Raw genomic sequence first — 23,495 nt, forward strand, 5'->3', positions numbered from 1 at the left:
ATTGTGTATCTCTTGCTTACATTCTCTAATGCATTCTCATCGTTATGGAATATTTTCGTTGTTTCTCGTGTTTTCTTGACAACGACTGGAGAAAAATTTATTTGTTTTTCTGTCATTATCGCCCTTCTTTTTTGGGTGAATTAAATAAATGACAAAGAAAAAAAGGGGAGAAAATATTATGTGTCATAATATTGTTGTTGTTGTTGTTGCATTTCTGTACAAATGCATTTTCCTTTATCTTTTTAAATTTTTATGAAAAAAAGGAAAGCAATGAGAGGAAAAAAAGGAGTAAAGAAACGCACGTGCTACTAATTTATACAACACTGGAGAGTGAATAAAAGAAATTTTGGTCTCAGTGGTTCTCTTCTGGTAATCTCTGGGTCTTTTAAAGGAAAAAACAATTGTTTACAGTTGTAGTTTTTGTTATTGGCGTTATATACATATTTGAAATTGGTGCCATCAGTCAGCCAAAGAAACAAATCTTGCAGTTTTTTTTTTGGTTCTTCTTTGATGATAATTCCTCTTCATTTTTCTTATTGTACTTACTCTTTGTTGAACATAAATATTTTGTTGTTGTTGTTGCTGCAGTTGATGATGGTGATTATTGTGTTGCTTTCTATTCCTTTTTGTGGTGGTGTTGTTGTTGTTTGTTACAGTTGTTGTTAGGGGATTAATATAATTGACATTTGCTGTTGTTGTTGTTGTTATTAAACCGGCAGCAGCTGCAGCAGCTGTAAAATCTGTTGTTGATCTCTTACGAGTCCTTTTACTTGTTGTAGTTCTTGTATTGCTATTATTATTGTTGTTTGTTGTTAAGTTTTTGTGGGATATTGTGTTTGAATTTGCTGTTGTTGTTGCTTGTATAACAACCATAGGATTTGTTGTTTGATGATGATGATATTTGGTAAAATTTCGATGTGCTGAACTTTCTGTTATTGTTGAGGTCTCTATTAACGACATTGGCAAAGTGAGAGACATTGGTTTTTAATTGGGGTTTTTTGTTTCCGTTTTTGTTGTTGTTGAGAGAAAGGAGAGTGAGAGCGAGAGAGACAGACAGTGACTGTGTTGCCCCCCTTTTTTAACAGTTTTCTCTCGTTCAAACAAAAGGAAAACACACTGAGGTGAATGTTGCACTCGCGACAAAACACAACTGCTGGGCTCTGTTGGATACTACGAGCGCACACACACGATTGTTGTTTTTGTTGGACTTTTGTTTATTTTGCGTTTTTATGTGAAATGCATTTTTCTCCGAGTTTGTTTGTTGTTGTTGTTATTGGAAACACATTGAGTGAGTACTTGCTTTGTTTTTGATTAAGTGTATGAGTATTTTCAACAGAGGGCTGTTGTTTTTATTACTTTGTTGTTGTTGTAATTGTTGTGGGGAGATGACGAGAGCGGCGCACACCACGATGTTGGATTTAAAACAGCTGTTTTTCGACGACCGGCTTTATTGACAGCTGCTAATAATGCTCGGCTGCTGCTGTTATGTTGCCTTCTGGTCGTTTTTGTTGTTCTTGTTTTGTAGATACAAACGACCACAACGACGTCGCTCATTTGGTTTGCTTTGCTCTTGTTATGTACAAAATTATATACTTATGTATTTATATAAAAATTTGTATGTATATCCGTGTGTGTGTATTATATACACACTGCACTATGTTAATTTGTTTATTTTTCTACTTCTTCTTTTTCTTGTTTTGCTGTTTCTTTTCACATTTATTTGTATGTACTTGTTTGTATGAATGTTTGGTAGGTATGTACAACTACACGACGACGACACTCAGAGCACTACTAAAATTAAATTGATTTTCTTTTATTATTAGATGGTGATGATGATGGTGTTGTTGTTGGTTGGTTGGTTTTGTTGTTGTTGCAAAGGGGAGGAAGGAAGTAAGGGGGTAAAACAATATAACAAAAATTAACAAAAAGAAATTAAATTTCAATAAATCCAATTGTTGTTGCTGTTGTTGGTTGACAACGGCCGATGACAATAACAATTATGGTGATTTGTTATTGTTGTTGTTATGGTGGTTTTGATTATCACTGTAGTTTTGTTAAAATTTTGAACACCTTCGTCCAACATTTGCATTATTAATTTTTGTTGTTATAACTTTTTTTGGTGGAATGCTTGGTTAATAAATTGTTTACACTCTCACTAACTTATTTAATTAGTTATTTTGTTTTTTCAATTATCATAATTTGCCATGCATAATTTATTTATTATTGAAAATAATTCAAAATAATTTCCATTTAATATTACACTTAAAATTCTTTCAAAATTACACACTTCTTTACAGTTGAATATTTTCTTTTCATTTGAATTTTTTTGCACAATTTTATTTTCTGGCTCGCCTCTTTGTATTCTTTTCATAGAGAAGTGCGCTGCTGTGTGTTTTTTTTTTTTTTTGCTTTTTGTGTGCGGGTTATTGTTGTAGTAATAATATAGTATCACACACAATTGGGAGCACACAACGAACGAACGACCCAAGCAAGCAAAAAAAAAAGCCAAGAAATACAACACTCGAAAAATTAAAAACACGTCACGTTTGTAAGTCGGAACATTTAGCACTGTTGTTGTGTGGTTGTAGTTGCTGTTAAGTCAGTGCCTTAGACACCGTAACCAACAGCCAGCCAGCCAAGCCATCAACAAAACAATCAAACAAACATTTCACACACAAACACACTCAACTAAACACATATGAACAGCCAGCCAGCTAGCACCAACAAACACACAATATTCCTTCTCGTTGTTGTTGTTGTAGTCGCAACCAACAGTATTCCCTCGTCTGTTGTCGTCGTCATAGTCCACAACAACAACAAGAATATCAGCAAACATCAGTTGTGGAAACAATACCAACCACACTCACTCAAAATTCTCTGTGTGAAAAAAGGAGAGCTCGCGCAGCACTTTGTTGTTGTTGCTGCTGTTATTATTATTATTGCTTTGTTAGTTTTTTCTTCTTGTTGTTGTTCCTACTCTTAAAGGTAATAAAGTCCGCACATAAAACCCCCAAAAAAGCCAAAGCACAAATGGAAAGAAATAGCAGAAGCAAATACAGCAGAAAAAAATATAATACACTTTAATAATTGACGACGACGTTGTTGGTTATTTGGCTAGCGTGACTAACAGACTGACTTGGTTTTCTGAGCCTTCTCAATATAATAAGTGCTGTTTTACATTTAAGCGACTTGTCTTACGATTTTTTGTCTCCTCTTTGCTCATCTTCGTAAATTTCACACACAGGGTTGCATTTTTTTGTAGCATGGTACCAAGTGTACATTTTGTTAAAAATACTTAATGTAAAAAGAAGGTATTTTATAAAAATATGTTATACAAATTTTAAAATGCTTATAACAAATAATCATTTTATGCTTTAAATGATTTTTTATGCACAAAATTCATTGCAAAACTAAATTTTGTTTCAATTTCTCTTACTATGTTTTGCAACTCTGCCTAACAAGAATAACCACCACAAAGAGGAGACAAAAAATCGTAAGACAAGTCGCTTAAATGTAAAACAGCACTAATAATCCTCCTCTGTGTGTTTATCTTCTGTAGCAAGCAATGTGTCGCTTGCTTGTTGTTAAAGTAGTTGGTTGGTCTCGTCGGTCGTTTGGTAGGTTAGGTAGGTATGTAAAGTGTATGGAACCCCCCCACTTACACACATCGTATTAGGTTTGTTGTCGAATGTCGTGGTCGCAACTGAACACATCAAGCCGACCGACAACAAACAAACAAACGTACACATTTCATACATTCTTATATTCCAATAACAACAGAGACAGAGCGACAGAATGTCAGTTGAAATTTATATTTATGAATGTAGGTAGGTATGTTGCATGTATTCGTGTGAGTGTGTTTGATTGTCAATCTGTCGGTAGGTCGGTCGGTTTGTTTGTAGGGTCCATCTGTCGCTTAGTTCTACTTGTTCGATGAAAAAAGCAGCAGCTTCACACAAATAATTGTGGGTTCCTTTTTTATTTAATTTTACCCATCCATCTCTTAATCTTTCCTGTTTTTTTATGATTAAAACAAAATCATCAAAAAAAAAAATCGCAGAAGTAGTATATGTGAAAAAGTTAGTTTAACAGTGGCGCACAAATATTCGTAATAAGTCTAATTAATTCGATAATACCACCCCGGGCACTGTGCACATCGGGTTGAATTTGCATAACATCGCCTGAGATAGAACCTAGATTACCTTCTTCAGGTTCCATGGGATGACGAATATGCATATCTTGATCTTATCATACAGATTTTTTCTTTCATTGTTCGTTATAGCCTCAGCCTGTAGTAGGCTATCGAGGGTAGTAAAAACACTTTGATACGACCAAAAATGTCGCTCATTAAAATAATGGTTTTGTAATAATGTAACAGTACGGTTACACTACATCTTTTTGCCGGGTTAAGCCACTTCGCGAGGATTTATTTGACGTTTGCACTATGGAATTGACACTTGAAACACAAACCCACTGGGTTAATCCGGTTAAGTGTAACCGGGGTATAATGTAATAATGTATGTGTGAAAGAAATCCGTTTAAGACAATTTAAAGTTGATTAACCCACTTAGCGCCGAGAATTTTTTTGCGAGAAAATTGTTTATAAAAATTATATATTTGAGACCTTTTAAGCAATCGGGCCTTCTTTTAAAAGTGCCAAAAACTTTGGAGGGTAATATTGGTGTATCCTTACATGCCAACCCAGGGACGTACGCAGGGGGGGGGGCACAGGGGGCCCGGGCCCCCCCCGAAATGGTTTGGTCGAACAAAATTTGTTAAGCTGCTGTAACTAGTTATTATATTTTTATCTCATACAAATGTTTGTATATTTGCAGATTTCAAATTAAAACATATATTTTCTTAAGTTTCTGAACAGAAAATGTACATCATTAACAAGTTTTGTAAGAAATATTTTAAAAATGTTTGTTTGTATGCTATTTTTGAGAGAAACTTCCAATGAAATCTGAATTACTTCTTCATGTCATATCATTTATGTCATATTCGAACTATATAGAGCTCTCGAGGCTTAAAACTCATCCTGTAACAACAAAAATAACGAGTTCAGTATTGTGTGAACGGAAGTATATGAAAAAATGTCTATTGGATACAATGTAAGAAGGGTCGGTCCTTCGTGGACTACACTACTACTGCCATCGCAAAAATTTTGTTATTCTATTTTAGACAAATTTGCTGCTAAACGGTATGAGAAAATAATGAAGACAAATGAATTTTTGTGCGTCACTTGATTTTTTTCCTTATCATTACCGAAGTATAATTGTAGGCGTAGACTTTAAGGTTACGAGATTATATACACTAGGATACGATACAAATAGGATAAACAAATAGCATAAATAATGATTTTAGACTCCACACAGATATGTTTGGACGATATTCATTTCAGACATGATGGAAGTACTTACCACAGTCCATCCGTCTGTATCTCTGTTTGTCTGGCAGGTTGGAACTCATGATAACTCTCGAACGGATCAACTGATTTGTTCCAAGTTTTGGATCTCGTAATGTTTTGTCCAAATTAAATTTAAGTCATATTGAACCTATTATGGACTATCTTCGTCCACTCGCAAAATTATTTCCAAAAGTACATCAAGTTCCTAGAGAATATGTTTGGACAACATCTTCAGGTCACTCATACAAGTCAAACATAACTGCAGTTTAAAAACTGTTCGAGGATCCTTTGGACATTTTGTAGTCTTGTTTACAGCGATATCCTATTTTTCGTGAACAAGTTCATGCTTTCTGACAAAGCTTTAAATCCTACGGTGACCAACTAAAATAGCTTATGGGCGCGGTAACTATCGCGAGGAGTGCCTCTCAAAATAAGATTCATTTCTAAAATTAATTAGCTTATTATTAGCGAATATTTAAGTGGGGTTCAATAAGGATCGATTGTTATTTGTCAAAACTATATAGAACTAAGTCCATCAAAGTGTTTGTCAAAGTGTCGAGTCCAAAAACTTCTAATCGTACAGTTAAAAAAATTGATTGCTTGAGTGGAGTGTTCCCCCATTGGCTCAACTTCATTTAATATCCTCTATTACAGAGAGTAATGTTTTTCAAAACGAACTGACAGTGTTGCAAAATTTTACTGATCGCTACCAATATCATGATTTCATCCCGGCGAAGGGAATTATCAATTGGCTTCTCAGTTTTTGAAATGATGCCTTTTTAGTAAAATTTTGCAACACTGTCAGTTCGTTTTGAAAAACATTACTCTCTGTAATAGAGGATATTAAATGAAGTTGAGCCAATGGGGGAATACTCCACTTAAGCAATCAAAATGAGATTGAATCTTAAACAATAAACAAAACAAATAAAAAAAATTATAATGCTTCTTTTTTCCATTATATTAAAAGTAAAAAGTAATCCTGAATCAGACTCTATCTCTTCCGGTAAATAACACTGTGCAGCATTTTTAAGGTAATCTTGTGCAAACAATATGAAGTGAGGATTTTCTGAAAGTACAGGCCCAAAGTACAAAAGCGTTTTGTTGAGTCAGATCCAGCTTAGAATTTATGGCCCCCTCCAAACATTTTTAATTATCGACTTTTTAAAGCAGCTCGGGGCTATATCTCTGAAACCAATAAAAATCTTCTTCTGACCTCTGAAGCAAATTTGTAGATAAGGGTCAGAATAAAATATTTGGACAAATATTGAACTGGAAAACCTACATTTATTACCTCAAATTTTATAATATATGTATCTAAAAATTCCATAACTTGTATAGATTTCGCACCATATCCCCAAAACTGTTAAAATTTTCTTATATTTTCATTTGGAAACACATCAACGACAACGGCAGCCTATATTCTTAAAAATTAGGCTAAGATCATCGAAATAGTAAAAATCTTGCTATAGCAAAGACAACTAAATATTATGATTTTTTTCTATTGAATTCATATCTCATATAAAATTCGAAAAATCTAATTTTTTTGTGCCAAAATTTTCAGTCCATCGGACAAAAATTTACCTAGATATTAGCTATCGAAAGGAAACATTTATTGTGTTCTGTATGTAGCATAGAATCTAAAAACGTCTTTTCCTCGAAGTGGCACTTTTGAAAGTGGGCACCACTGTTGCTCGAAAACGGATGCTCCGGTCTTTATATGTTTTTTTGGGACTATTATACACATAAATCATATGCTTACCGAGAGTCTTTAAAAAACTGCTGACGGAGTCCGAAAAAATATCAATTTTTTACAATGTGTTTTTTTTAAAATTTTGATTTTAACTGTTCACAATTTTTAAAAATTTATTTTTTTAATTCCGTTCCGATAATTGTAGCATATAACGTATGAGAAAGCATAGCGGATGTTAGAATGGCTAGTGCACGTACTTTGGACCGGCCTACAGGCTCGTCGGAGGGGTAGGTTCGAATGTTTTCTAGCCAGGTGCATATTGAAGCTACACTACAATTATTTTATTTATACGTGCAAAAATAGAATAAGCAAAGGTGATAGAACAGACGGAAATCAGGCATTAGTTCCATGGTGCATTTACAAACGATAGGCGCTGTGGTGGATTCACGCCTAACAGCCCTCCCAACCAAATCATAGAACTAGTTACCTTCACAAAGACATCGTCTATGCTCCCAACTGTGTGGTGACCTAACTATCTACTTAGTCTGGAAATCAAACAGGATAATTATGAGTTCAGGCTAAATCCATAATGTGTTTATTGACAAAAGTATTCATACTCTACTTATTCCTAGCGGTAGACTTAATATAGAGATTAACATCGTTTGGCTATCGATAACATTAAATTTAAGCATAAAGTATATAATTTGTTTATAATAATTACAAAATATTCAAATTATAAACGTTGATTGGCAGAACAGTTAAAAATTAATCCTAATGTAAGTTCAACAATTTTTGTTCGTTTTGAAGGTGCGATCGTAAACCCACCTTAATGTATTTAAACGCTTAGAGCAATTACCGTTGTCACCGAAACAAATAAATACCAAAAAGATACAGATAAAAATAAGAGAAACATTAAGTACTCACATTTACGTGCCATCAAGTAGAGCGCTCCAACGTCGAAAGGCCTTCCGATGGGGGGCTGTGGGCAGCGTGCTTGTTTCTATCGAGAGAGATATTATGGATTTTGTTTTGGTACACTTTTGTTCGGTTACAAAGCATCAAACGCGGTAAGAATTAGAGAGAACAAAGTTAGACTTTACTGAGTACATAGCTACAAGACAGACTTCATGAAAACTACCACCAAAAGGCAATTAAAGGGTGCTCATTGCAGTCCCGACTGTACGTATGCAAATTTACTTGTTCTTGTATGTCTGTGTGTTCATGAAATATTCTTGTAACGAAATGGGTAAAGCATAACCTACAAAAAAAAAATCACAAACAAATTCGGTACAGTGGTGCCTAGTGGATTGACACCGTAATCTTGCTTTAACACTAAATCACATAAAGTATTGTAAAATACGGTCTCGCACGACTGATTCAACAAATATTATGCACTGGTTAAGAACCAAGCTGGGTTTTTTTTCTCCTTATTATGCTAAGCCAGTAAAAACAGACATAGTTAATAATCAACAGGGAAGTTAACCATCATTCATTTGAAGAAGAATTACTGAATTTTGTAATTATTTAAACGGGGATTCACACTGACACTGCGCGAAAGGTTGATTTGCGGGCTTTATGGTTTCAGGTTAGTTAAACCCTTGCAGCACTGTCTTGTTTTAAAACTTTGAACTTGTTACCTTACGCTATATGAGGCTTATAATGAATTTCGCGTTGTTAAATTACTGATTTAATATGGAATAGCACTCATAACAATAACCCGAAACAGGCGGCTCCTTCGTGAAAGCAAAGCAAAATTTTGACGATGATTAACAAACCGGAGGGCTTCTGATTAATCATTTGATTCAGATTTTATAACTCGTTCACGTGGTTAGAAGGTAGACATTGTTGCTTAGCACTGCTTTTTCGTAAACTGTTGACTAGCCAGGCGAAACCGTAGTGGTACAGCAGAACACTTGAAACTCTCGCAGATGTTGTTTTGTAGCTGTCCAAGAACAAGTGCAATAAAAACCAGTATTTTGGTCGACCCTTCAATGTCCCGCGTGGGAGAGTACTTAGTATGGTAGTGGGTGCCAATCCTATGTATGTAATAAAGAAACAACAAAACAGTTTTTGATTGCTCACATATTCCCTTCTTTAATAATGGTAATTAAAACTCACCGCTATAGCGAGATGGCACCAAATGTAATGATTAACTCTGCGAATACAGAGATAATGATGTTTTGCGAAATGAACCTCAAATTATGATGATGTGCAAAACCAGGCACATACAGAATGCATCAATTTTGATTGTGTCGAAATCAACCTACAGGTTTATGATTTATTATTATTTAATAGAGCAAGGGACTGATGCTCATTGGCAATTTATTTGCTTACCAGTATAAGGAAGAAAAAAACAAATCGCATGAAAAAAAACTTGACAACTAATTTTCAAACGAGATCAGTAAATTTCCGCAAAGACAATCTGGATATGGGTCAATCGGCAAAATGGCCGAGCAAATCTCATATCAATGCAAAGAGACCTAGCAAAAATCAAAGTAAGCAAACGAATTTCCAGGCTAGTAGCCGAAATGCCAAAATATTACTCTAAGAATGTTACTAACATAATCATCTAACTAGTTATGAAAAGGGAACATCAAAAATAGATGGCGCGTACGATCATTTAGCACGACTAGCGTGCCCAGTGATTCCTGAAGAAAAAGAAAAATAAGAGCAAGTGTCTCCCCTACAATCCCCCCCGCCAAAATCAGACTTCGGGGATGCAACACATACCAGAGGCTGATGACACTTGCAAGATAAAAAAAGTTGCACTATTGGCGGATATCCTTAGCATGGTATGTCCCCACTGAGTTGCCATTAAGATCCTCCAAATCATAGTAAGAGTTGCCCAGTCTTCTTCTCACACGGGCTTTGAGAAAGGTAGGTGCAAGCTTAGCATTGTAACCCTGCTCAAAGTTACTTTGACGGAAATTCCTGCGGAACACTTCCTGTCCCTCCTTAAAATGAACTTCCCTTGATCGTAAATTGTACGTCTTCTCGTTTCTCACAAACTGCTTTTGCTCCATCTCAGCCGCTCGCATAGCCACAATGTCCCTTGAGTCGTTGCGGTCGAATCGAACAGCTCGATCTTCCAGCATCCCAAGCCGGCGAAGCAAGCCATAAACAGCACCATTGGTGACCATATTCTGGCCGAAAGCCAGATAGTAGGGTGATGTACCAATAGCCGAGTGTCTCGACGAACGTAGAGAACAGCAAATACTACTCAATAGTTCGTCCCAATTCTTTTGGTCAGGCTTGATATATGCCTTGACCGCTGCCAGAACCGAGCGATTCACTCTCTCGGAGGCGTTAGCCTGAGGAGAGTGAATAGCAGTAAAAATATGGTTAACACCGTACTTTTTGAGCAGTTGGCTAAATACGGTAGACCTAAACTGTGAACCATTATCTGAGACGATGGATTCCGGCACCCCGAAGGTATGGAAAAGTTCGCACTCAAGATAATCCACTACGACATCAGCTGTAAATTTTTTAATAGGTTTCAAAAATGGAAACTTTGAAAAATGATCCAAAGCTATAAAGATCCCGATATTGCCGGATTTAGATCTCGGGTACGGACCAAGAAAATCTATATAAAGCCTCTGGAAAAACCTCATAGACTCCGAAGTCTTCCCCAAGGGAGGTCGTAACACTGTGTTGGGATGTTTAGTCGACTTACAAATCTCGCAATTGTTAACGTAGGTCCTAACATCTGCAGCCAAGTTAGGCCAAAAGAAAAATTGACGTATCCTGGCAAGTGTTTTGTTAATCCCGCCATGGGACGAAACCGGATCATCATGGGCCTTTTTGAGTACATCTGGCACCAACTCCCGCGGAACCCATAATTTCCAAACAAGGTCGTCGTGAAGCTGATCACCATTTGCATGTTCCATTCGTCGGTATATGTAGCCATCCAATATTTTTATGTCGGGCATCTGATCGAGGCTTTTCTCAATCTTCGCCAAGAGACCCTGGTATTCCTCGGATTGAAAGTGAACAGAGTTCAAGTCTATGAAAAACCCTGACTCGGTCTCCACATTAGTTAAACTTTCGATCCCGAGAGCAGACAAGTCCTCGGTGTTGGCTCTAGAAAGGGTATCAGGAACTATGTTCAAGTTACCACGCCTATGTTGAATCTGAAATTTGTACCCCTGCAGTTTTAAAGCCCACCGAGCCAGCCGTGTACTAAGATCGGTCTGGGACATGAGCCACTTCAATGACGCATGGTCAGTGATGATAGTGAACTCATGCCCTTCGACGTACGGTCTAAACTTTTTAACACTTAGCATTGCTGCTAAGCATTCCTGTTCGGTAACTGAATAATTGCGTTGGGCTTTGTTGAGCTTCTTCGACATAAAGGCGATAGGAACCTCTTCACCCTCCGCATTCTTCTGTACCAATACGCTTCCTATACCTGTTTTACTCGCGTCGCAGTGTATGAAGAACGGCTGCGAAAAATTTGGGCTGTGTAAAACAGGGGCTGAGCTCAAGTGTGACTTCAAAACCTCAAAAGCTTTATGGGCCTCATCGGTCCATACAAATTTCTTCTTCCCTTTCAACAGATCTGTTATAGGCGTGGTAATCGAAGCATAATCCCTAATAAACTTCCTATACCACCCCGTCATGCCAAGGAATCGGCGAACCTGTTTCACTGATCTCGGGGCAGGAAATTCGGTAATGGCGGCTACCTTTTCTGAATCCGTTCTAATAACCCCATTGCCCACAATATGGCCCAGGTACTTAACTTCTGGAACGCAAAAGTGGCTCTTTTCAACATTAATGGTCAATCCAGATTCCCGAATTCTCCTAGCCACAACGCCCAAAACTTCCAGATGCCGATTGAAAGATTCCGAAATGACCAGAAGATCATCGAGATAGACAAACACTTCCGCCCTGAGATCCGGAGGTACCACTTTATCCATTAACCTGGACATCGTCTGCGGGGCATTGCAAAGCCCGAAAGGCATTACTTTAAAGTGGTACAGCGGTCTCCCAGGGACGGTAAATGCTGTCTTTTCTCTTGATTTCTGATCCAAAGGAATCTGCCAAAAGGCATCCTTCAGATCCAAGCTAGTGATGAACTGAGCTTTTGGCAATCTACTTAGAATGCCGTCAATTTGAGGCAACGGGTAGGCATCTCCTATAGTTACTGAATTCAGTTTTCTGCTGTCAAGGCATAATCTATTTTTGCCTGGCTTCCGGTGCAAAACCACTGGAGAAGACCAGGCACTATTAGATTCCTCGATCACGTCTAACCGAATCATGCGGTCCAGTTCCTCGTATATCAGCTTTTCAATAGCTGGAGATACGGGGAAGTGGCGTTGCTTAATCGGTTTGGCTTCACCCGTATCAATGCTGTGGGACAGCACATCGGTTCGGCCTAAACCTTCCTTAGAATATGAAGGAAACAAGGACACAACATGACTTAACCTGGTTCTCTGGCAGTCCGATAATGGAATCTGAGCAGAAAGTTCATTTATACACGACGAGGGCAAAAGTTTCTTACAGCGAAATTCAGACGGGAGTAAGTTGAACATTTCCCAGAAGTCAATTCCGAGAAATAAATCCTTGTCCAAGGATGGAACAATGAAAATAGTAATGGGCCTCTCACTGCCCTTGAACGAAATGAGTGTTTCGACAAACCCCCTCACATCCTGACCCCTCCCATCAGCTGTCCGTACGATAGTGTTTAACTTTTTAAAAGGCGCATTTGATAGAAGGAAATCCTTTGCAACCTCAGAACCGATGCAGGAAATGGAGGCACCTGTGTCCAATAGCCCTAGGACCTTCTTACCAAAGAGTGTGACTTCGGCATATGGCCTTACATCCGACGGCTGGTCCAGGATCGAACAGACCAGTTTCTTTTTCATATCTTTTATTTTACTCCAAAATGACTTCATGCGAATAGCTGATCTAGACTTCCTGCCATCCTCCTTGAAAATTCGTAGACGCGCTTGGTTATACTCCATAATCCGGACATGCAACGGTTTGAAGGATGGATAATTGGCTGGGGAACAAATATTTTCGGATGTAACATCAGACTTCGAGAGGCGATGGCCGGTAGGTTCTGACTTATTAACAGTAAGGGAATCTGGGTTGGGTGTATTAGAAATGGGTCTTTTTAGAATTTCTATTCGAGGTCGGGATTCAAAGTTCGTGTCTGTGGTTGTGCACTCTTCGGTGCACTGAAACGAGAGTTTTTTGAAGCACATTTAGAGCAGTTGGGTTTGTAGGTATTAGCCATACCGCACCCATAACAAAAGACCGTTCTTTCTTCAAGACAATCTTGGTAACGGTGACCATTCTTCCCACAGTTCCAGCATATCAAACTAATGGCGGAAATTTCATCATCTGGTGAACTTAACACTCCAGCAACATCATCCTCACGGAATTCCACCTCACATATGCGCTTAGGCAGAGGGTTCGGTTTTGATACCGCTACCCCATACTTCCTACGCATATCCGCCATAAAAAACTCCCGTCTCCTACAAGTATCGCGCAAGAGCTGCAACGACTTTATTTCCAAATTTAAAATGTCGTGCTGAATGTCAGGAAGTAAATTCCTTCGAAGGATTTCAACTAACATTTCCTCCGACAAAGGAGTTTTCAAGCGGTCGGTCAAAGTCACTATAGACTCATAGAAACTATCGAAAGATTCATTTGCCCTTTGCTTTCGTTCACGGATTAATTCCCTAATATCTATGTCTGTCCTCGAATCCTGATATTGCTCTCGAAGAGCCTTGCACAGATCCTGCCACCTAATATTACTTACAGACCTATGGTACCGCCAGAACCAATCGTTTGCTTTGCCATCGAACAACGAACAGGCGTTTCCACAAAGCAAATCGAAGTTCCCTTGCAGAGTTTGTGCTGTCAGTGCTTCCACGCGGTATATGAAGTTGTCAACTGTGAGGCCATTCAAACCACCATTAAACTTCAGCTTCCAGTTCGACATTATTTGTAAAACTTTGTCAGGCCGAGAGTTTAATTCGCTTGAGTTACCATAAGACGAAATGTTTAATGCCGATGGAACTGTGCTTGGAGGATGTCTCACTTGAGGTGAGGTATGCGGTTGGGGACGTGAGTTTATCCCAAAAAGATCTCTAAAGGTTTGTTGCTCAACATCTGGCAGGGTCTGCATCTGCTGAGGTGAGGTTTGTGGCTGAGGTGGCCTACTTTGTGAGGTGGGAGGCACCCATCTGGATAGGCTTGTTGCAACCTGAGTCTCGATCATTTGGCTCATTTGAGCACTAAGGTCGGACATAAGCTGATCCTGTTGGGCAGTAACCATATTTGTTACTATTTGCATTATAACCTCCCTCTCTGGCAACCCCGTAGTATGGGCATTATTGTTATTATTGGCAGCATTACCTACTTGAGTCGAAACTGAATCAGAAGGCATTGCAGTAGCGGCTTGCTTCGACTGAGACCTAGTCGTCACACTCGATGGGCTTGAGGTGCCTGGCGCAGTCCCGATTCGGACATTGCATACTGGACAGTATGGTCTGGTTTTGATGCCCTTTTCGAGACAGGCCTTATGAAAAATATGACCACATGAAATTCTCTGGGCAGTCGAGGCTGAAGTAATAGTTTCTTCACAAGCGTCGCAACAAACGGCATTGCCTGCAATTGGCAGAGCAGACTTCTCTCCTGCGTTAGATGCCATTATATGGAGAAAACTATAACGTAATACGTTTTATATACTAATGCCCCTGGAGATCAAAATAACGCTGATTAATTATATTCAGACAGCAGCATAACAAAATGGCATAAAAACCCAAGCTTTATGACCAAGCTCTCGAGAAATCTTTACCCAAAATTAGCGAATCTTTAATTTTACCAGTGAACAGGTTATAAATAGTGAGCACCTTTTCCTCAGGAGTTGATAAGTTCGCCTAAAAAGAACTCTATACCACCGACACGAAATAATAATAACCTACCAAGGCAAAGACAACGTCACCACTTTCACAGAATGATTCCCTGAATTTATGAAAAGGGTAGTTATCCAAATAATTTGAGTAATCTAATGCCAAAATACTAATGGACACTAGACATATACTGAAGCATGTGGAACTATTGCACACTCTTACAATAGTTTTGACAAAAATGTTGGTTTAAATACTCAGTTATGTACCGATATTTCAAATACGGCTAAACAAAATCAATAATCATATAAAGCTGGCGAAAATATGTAGCAGTATAATTATAAATTTCGAAGGTATGATTCGTAATTCAACAAATTTCAAAATTCACTTAAACCACAACCGCAAAACATTCATACGGAAGCAACTCATTGGCTTGCGGCCATATAATGTTGTTGGCTGCCAAAAGTAAGTAGAAAACCTTTCCCAATAGGCAAATTTAAAACGAAAAACTAAGGATGTGCTCCAAGAATGAATATTGAACAGATGCCCCTCGGACATACCAAAAAAAAAATGCCACTATGTATAACTAATTGTGGTTAGAAATAAAATGACCATCTATACCAAAAAGACGATCCAACTTTAAGCAATTAAAATTCGATGCGTATTACTTTCCACAATCAACTCATCAATGTTTCATTCTTGAAACATAATTTGCGACTTATAAGATAATCCTAACAGTTATATTCCCTTATCGCTGGTAATCGCGACTTTAACCCAAAAAAACTTCCTTAAATATTCACCTACAAGTCTTACAAAACTTGTTGAAATTTGTATTGCGAATCTTATTCTCAAAAATGTTTTATAAATGATAACGACAAAATCCAAGAAAAATATTTTGTTTTTTTTTTACAACACAATAAAAAAATCCCTGTTTGATTTCACTGACATTTTCGATAGGTTTGTCACTTCAAATTATGCAAATGACCACTAAACAAATACCTGAAAAAATTATGAAAGGAGAAAGACGACAGAAGGTCCAGACCGGATGGAATCTAATTGGTTCCAGGTTCCAGGTAGCTGGTGAAAATAAGGCATTATTACATAAGATCTAACTGTGGTCTGATCCGGCACCGCTGTCCAGAGTCAGCAATCCGTCCAATCATATACCTATGTTATAACACCTTAGAGTGATTTTGGAGGAAGACTATTATCAAAACGGGATGGACAGGAATGAACTTAAAATTCTCGATCCTTCACATAATCCCTGCGATGAAATAATCTCAGATAAGAAAAATGAAGTGGAAAAATAAAAAGAAAAGAAAGTTAAATTGTGAGCCGAACATCTGACTTTTGAACTGACTGATATAAAAAAGATGGATACAACAATGAATTTCGTTCGGGTCTCACGTCTGGGCGCCAAAAATAATTATTTATGTAGCATATAACGTATGAGAAAGCATAGCGGATGTTAGAATGGCTAGTGCACGTACTTTGGACCGGCCTACAGGCTCGTCGGAGGGGTAGGTTCGAATGTTTTCTAGCCAGGTGCATATTGAAGCTACACTACAATTATTTTATTTATACGTGCAAAAATAGAATAAGCAAAGGTGATAGAACAGACGGAAATCAGGCATTAGTTCCATGGTGCATTTACAAACGATAGGCGCTGTGGTGGATTCACGCCTAACAGCCCTCCCAACCAAATCATAGAACTAGTTACCTTCACAAAGACATCGTCTATGCTCCCAACTGTGTGGTGACCTAACTATCTACTTAGTCTGGAAATCAAACAGGATAATTATGAGTTCAGGCTAAATCCATAATGTGTTTATTGACAAAAGTATTCATACTCTACTTATTCCTAGCGGTAGACTTAATATAGAGATTAACATCGTTTGGCTATCGATAACATTAAATTTAAGCATAAAGTATATAATTTGTTTATAATAATTACAAAATATTCAAATTATAAACGTTGATTGGCAGAACAGTTAAAAATTAATCCTAATGTAAGTTCAACAATTTTTGTTCGTTTTGAAGGTGCGATCGTAAACCCACCTTAATGTATTTAAACGCTTAGAGCAATTACCGTTGTCACCGAAACAAATAAATACCAAAAAGATACAGATAAAAATAAGAGAAACATTAAGTACTCACATTTACGTGCCATCAAGTAGAGCGCTCCAACGTCGAAAGGCCTTCCGATGGGGGGCTGTGGGCAGCGTGCTTGTTTCTATCGAGAGAGATATTATGGATTTTGTTTTGGTACACTTTTGTTCGGTTACAAAGCATCAAACGCGGTAAGAATTAGAGAGAACAAAGTTAGACTTTACTGAGTACATAGCTACAAGACAGACTTCATGAAAACTACCACCAAAAGGCAATTAAAGGGTGCTCATTGCAGTCCCGACTGTACGTATGCAAATTTACTTGTTCTTGTATGTCTGTGTGTTCATGAAATATTCTTGTAACGAAATGGGTAAAGCATAACCTACAAAAAAAAAATCACAAACAAATTCGGTACAGTGGTGCCTAGTGGATTGACACCGTAATCTTGCTTTAACACTAAATCACATAAAGTATTGTAAAATACGGTCTCGCACGACTGATTCAACAAATATTATGCACTGGTTAAGAACCAAGCTGGGTTTTTTTTCTCCTTATTATGCTAAGCCAGTAAAAACAGACATAGTTAATAATCAACAGGGAAGTTAACCATCATTCATTTGAAGAAGAATTACTGAATTTTGTAATTATTTAAACGGGGATTCACACTGACACTGCGCGAAAGGTTGATTTGCGGGCTTTATGGTTTCAGGTTAGTTAAACCCTTGCAGCACTGTCTTGTTTTAAAACTTTGAACTTGTTACCTTACGCTATATGAGGCTTATAATGAATTTCGCGTTGTTAAATTACTGATTTAATATGGAATAGCACTCATAACAATAACCCGAAACAGGCGGCTCCTTCGTGAAAGCAAAGCAAAATTTTGACGATGATTAACAAACCGGAGGGCTTCTGATTAATCATTTGATTCAGATTTTATAACTCGTTCACGTGGTTAGAAGGTAGACATTGTTGCTTAGCACTGCTTTTTCGTAAACTGTTGACTAGCCAGGCGAAACCGTAGTGGTACAGCAGAACACTTGAAACTCTCGCAGATGTTGTTTTGTAGCTGTCCAAGAACAAGTGCAATAAAAACCAGTATTTTGGTCGACCCTTCAATGTCCCGCGTGGGAGAGTACTTAGTATGGTAGTGGGTGCCAATCCTATGTATGTAATAAAGAAACAACAAAACAGTTTTTGATTGCTCACATATTCCCTTCTTTAATAATGGTAATTAAAACTCACCGCTATAGCGAGATGGCACCAAATGTAATGATTAACTCTGCGAATACAGAGATAATGATGTTTTGCGAAATGAACCTCAAATTATGATGATGTGCAAAACCAGGCACATACAGAATGCATCAATTTTGATTGTGTCGAAATCAACCTACAGGTTTATGATTTATTATTATTTAATAGAGCAAGGGACTGATGCTCATTGGCAATTTATTTGCTTACCAGTATAAGGAAGAAAAAAACAAATCGCATGAAAAAAAACTTGACAACTAATTTTCAAACGAGATCAGTAAATTTCCGCAAAGACAATCTGGATATGGGTCAATCGGCAAAATGGCCGAGCAAATCTCATATCAATGCAAAGAGACCTAGCAAAAATCAAAGTAAGCAAACGAATTTCCAGGCTAGTAGCCGAAATGCCAAAATATTACTCTAAGAATGTTACTAACATAATCATCTAACTAGTTATGAAAAGGGAACATCAAAAATAGATGGCGCGTACGATCATTTAGCACGACTAGCGTGCCCAGTGATTCCTGAAGAAAAAGAAAAATAAGAGCAAGTGTCTCCCCTACATAATGGACAAAATTATTAGGTTCGTAATGATCCCAAAAATATATGGTGATTGGTTTATTCTTTTTCAAACAACAGTGGGCAAACTGCTTTAGTAAAAACAGTGCTTTATAGGCGGGCATTTGTCAGAAAGATTATTAAAAAAAAATTAGAAGCTAACTCAAGGTTTAAAAGATTTCTTATAAAAATGCATGAAAAATTGCTTTTCTGATACTTATAAGTGGACATAACCCCTTAAAATAGCTTTACGTAACGCTACACAACATTTGAATTTTTCATGATTTTTGGTCAAGTTGGGCCCCCCCCCGAAATGAAATCCTGCGTACGTCCCTGTGCCAACCCCTTGGATTTTGGTTGAGAAAATGCTCTTACTATATTCCTAACAAATCCCTGACTTTATATGATTCTAACATTTATGATTAAATTTTTATCGCATATTTAAATTTTTCATAAAAAGTCGAAAATTACAAAAAGTCGACTTTTTTGAATAGCTTGGGTTTTAGGCCAATTGCGTGGAAATAGGTAGGTCAAATGAAGCGTTATAAGCGTGAAATGACAGATAACAGACAATACTATAACAAAATGCAAAAAACCCCACAAAAATATTTGAAAAAGTCAGAGTTTTACGTCAATTTTTGCAACAATTTTTTGTGGCGTTTAAACGACCAGTGGCTTTATCTGGGTTAATACTAGGGATAGGTAATGGAAAGCAATAATCGATTTATCGACTTTTCGATTTTGGCCTAAAACTAAAAATGGGATTTTTTGGTCTTGCGATTATTTTATTTGTCCTAAAACTCGACTTTCGACTTTTTCATAACCGCAGATTATTGATTATTCGTCGATTTTCGAGTTTTCTTTTGAAACAAGGTGTGTACGATAACTTTCCCAGCAATAATTACTCAGTCAGTTCCAGCAACCCCTCTCTGTGAAGTTTACTCTCTCAAGCAAGAAAAATTGCAAAAAGTTATCGAACAGCATATTGCAAAAACTTGCAAGAAAGTCAGCTGTTCCCGAAAATGTATGAAATTTGTTTTTGGTTCTTTTGATATTTTAAACCAAACGGAACAAAAACATAATGTTCTTGGTCAAAAATGCTAACATTTCGAGTTGTTTACATTGAACAGGAGATTAAAAGTCAACTGATCAGAATTGCAAATTTTTGCGGGACAAATTTTCCCAGCAAAAATTTTCAAGTTCTCAGTCACAAAACTCTCCAAAAATCTCTCCAAATTAGCTCTCTTTTGCTGGATAATTTTGTTATCGAACAGGATTCAGTAAAAATTTGTATGAATTTGTACAAAATGTTGGGTTATCGTACAGACCTACTGTAAAACCGCCAAGTCAACAAACTCGAAAATCGATCACAAGATAATCGATTATGCGATTTTCCCTCCAGACAAAAGTCGACTAAGATTTTTAAGCGGGGTACACACGATCTGTTTTGACTGTCGATTTTTCGGAATTATCGATAACTGTCCAACCGTCCAGCAACCACAAAATATTTTGTGGTTGCCTGATGACTGACAGAAGTGAACGGCCACTCTGGCAAGCAAGCGATTATTTGAGCAAAACTGACAGTCAAAACTGATCGTGTGTACCCCGTTTTAGGCCTTTGACTGCAAAAAGTCGACTAATCGATTAATTGAAAGTCGACTTTCCTATCCCTAATTAAGACCTGTCCGTCTGCTTGTTTGACTATGTGTGTCACCACCAGTCCCCGTTTGAGGTGGTAGTCTTTTTGGTTACGAGGTCTTACCTGAGACTTAAATCAGGGACCACGGGTACCAGTTGCCCCCAGGGCCTGTTGGCCTAGTCTAGTAGTTAGTGTCGGCCCCCTTGTAGAAGAATCGTCGTGGATGTACCCGAATCGCGGGTAGTGTGGCCGGTTTGAATGTAGAGTTGCATTGCATTGAATTTTACATGGGTGCTGCACCAAAGCTTGGTTATGAAGGGGGCCAAACACTTGAACACAATTGGTACATCACTACGCTTTAAAGGGCGCTGGCTGATCGCTTGTATTCAGCTCAGTTTTGTGTGAACACCGTGGGGTTAGACAGGAAGGTAGGTTAAACACGGCATATCTGGCTGATGTGCACACCATAACTCTCATACCGATCAACCGATTTGGTCTAAACTTTGCACCTCGTAATATTTTTCCCAACTTAGGGGTCAATTATGGATAGCAACTCAACTGTAGTTGCGTTGAAAGAAGAGAATATCATGCAATTAAAATGAGGAAAAAGAGGGACATTTTTGTCAAATTCAATCAATATCAGTGTTTTGAACCTTCAGCTATTAATTTAATTGTAAGAAAGTTTACATTTTAATGCGGAAATAGACAATTCTATTACGCCCCTGGTCGAAGATTACTCCGGGTCAATACGGTGGATGGAACCGACCGCCGCACAGTGGTTTAGAATCGTTTTTCCTGGTCAAAATTCAGTAACTTTTGAACGGATGCAGATATTTTCATAATTCTTTTTTTTTTGTTAGACAGGTAATACAAGCAGCTTTCAGACCAATTATACGCGGCCTGGTAGTTGAAGAGAAATTCAAGGTCAAGTTAAACTTTTCGAGTTTTTTAACTATTTTTCATCAATATATGATTGTTTTTGTGGTTTTTATATCTTCATATGTATTAAAGATGGTCAAACACCAACAAATAAACAATAAAATTACCGAAAAAATTAAAAAAAAATCGAAAAAAATGTGGAAAATTTTTTTTCAAAACTTTGTAAAATTTTTTTTTACAAAAAAAATTAAATTTTTTCAAAAATTAGAAAAATACTCCTTATGTTTTCATAAAACTTGTATAACTCGTATAAAAACTCATATACTCAAAAAATATTAGCTGTGTTCCAGAACTAAAAAGTTTTTACAATTTTTACGACATTTACACATTTTACTCGAAAAAGCGTTCCCGTACACAAAAAAGTTGTAAAATGTTCACTTCTCTTTAAACAAAAATGGCGCTGAATGACGCTCTCTTTAAAAACTTTTTACACGACAAATTTGGGCGAGTAAAAAAATAGTAACATGGTTGCCGGCGTCTGATTGGCTGATACGCCGACTTTGACATTTGTTCCAGTTTTTTTGACGTATTTTCCATTTTCCGTTCCCGAACTATTTCAAAAAACGTGTGTGTAAGAACTAATTTTTTGAAGTTCTCTCTTTTACGAGTTTTACCATTAAAAAGTACGGGAACGAAGCTATTTATTTGATTCAAAAAGCTGTAATTCATATGGAAACAATATAAAAAAACACATTTTACACATGTAATTTCAATAAATTGAAAAAAGTGTTAAACGGAAGGAACGGGACGGGTAGAATAGTATATATGGGCTGAAAGAGGAGGCTTTTGGGTATCTTTCTGTGAAAACAGAACTTTGTTCCATGTTGTTCCACAAAAGTTCTAGTCCACTACATTTGGAATTTAATAAAATTTAGTACCTGAGGAAAAATAAAATAGCTCATGGCGTGTAAACGCTTCGGTAATTTATGAAAACGATTTTTAAAGCCATAATTCTACCTACCTAAAAAAACAATAAACACAATATCTGTTATAGTTTTCGAGAAATAGCTACGTCTTTCTCTAGAAATTTGCAAAACTTTCGTATTTCCCAAAAATGGGGAACACGTTCGTCTTTAGGGTCGGACACCCCACGCCCACACCTTCCAATATTTTCACCTAATTTTTTGGTTTCAATATGTTTACTATCGAATCCCATATAGAAATTAAATATCTTTGTCAAAACAAAATTTTGATTTTTGGCCAGGAAAATCGATTCCTGAACCATTGTGCGCCGTGGGATCGTGGTTAATTGTGCGATCTTAGCGTCGGGGTCTATCGTCGATGACATATTCGATAGGTTAACTGTCTACATAGTTAACCTAGTCCAGTCCTTCCATCTGAGGAATATGAAAATATTCGCCGCTAAATCCGTTGCCACACGGCTCACCACTTGGATGTCTGAAATGAAGCTCCCACTGAACATATTGGTCGATGGTGTCCTAATTCCGATTACTAACTACCCAAAATATTGGGTGGGTTTAACGTTCGATAGCATGTTTAAGTCGATCGCGCAAGCCACAGCTACTTCCGATAAGATCAGAAGCAGAAACCAGGTTCTCAAGTCGCTGGCCGGCAGCCCTGGGGAAGCTGAAAAAAAGTAACCGATTTGCTCCACAACGTAAGATTTCTTACAGACATAGATGAGATTCGAAGATTCAAACTTTTCCATAGAATTTCAGTTTTAGACTACTTGTCGGATAGTTTAAATTTTTGCAGTAGCTCGTCCTCTCGGCCCCTATAATGAAGGGACAATTTTTTTGGGAAAAGTCAATACTTCCTAAGATAATGGGCAAAACCTGCCGGCAGTAACTAAAACAACTGATGATCTCGATATCTTACGAATTTAGTATACGATTTGACCGAAACCGAGCGTATCGTAAAATTTTTCACAAACGTACCAAGTTCCAAGAATTTCTGCATCGTCCAGTCCTTCGGATACATACCACACAAAATTTCCCCTAAAGTGCAATTTTAAGACAAGTCTCGCATCGATTTGAAAAGTTTTGCAACAGGTTGTCCTCACCCTAATAAACCACCAAAAGCTCT

General features: G+C 37.4%; 1 protein-coding gene across 25 annotated transcripts in view; it reads right to left on the reverse strand.

Annotated features, from left to right (window-relative positions):
- Tlk (Tousled-like kinase) overlaps positions 1-23,495 on the reverse strand; it is a 130,608-nt gene that overhangs the window by 30,546 nt on the left and 76,567 nt on the right. For 6 of the 25 annotated variants that reach the window (XM_073974731.1, XM_073974727.1, XM_073974728.1 and 3 more), the window contains exon 2: positions 547-1,791. The exons of 2 other annotated variants lie outside the window; for them this stretch is intronic. In XM_073974731.1, coding sequence (XP_073830832.1) covers positions 547-978 — 432 coding nt within the window. In that variant the 5' untranslated portion in view covers positions 979-1,791. Of the gene's footprint in view, positions 1-546; positions 1,792-2,287; positions 3,134-7,390; positions 9,361-9,431; positions 18,453-18,523; positions 18,865-23,495 lie in introns of those variants that run through there. 17 more of the 25 variants (XM_073974736.1, XM_073974735.1, XM_073974738.1 and 14 more) reach the window with 14 other exon arrangements.

Source organism: Musca autumnalis, unplaced genomic scaffold (genome assembly GCF_047663935.1).
Source record: "Musca autumnalis isolate F117 unplaced genomic scaffold, ASM4766393v1 scaffold_3, whole genome shotgun sequence".
Lineage (NCBI taxonomy): Eukaryota > Metazoa > Arthropoda > Insecta > Diptera > Muscidae > Musca > Musca autumnalis.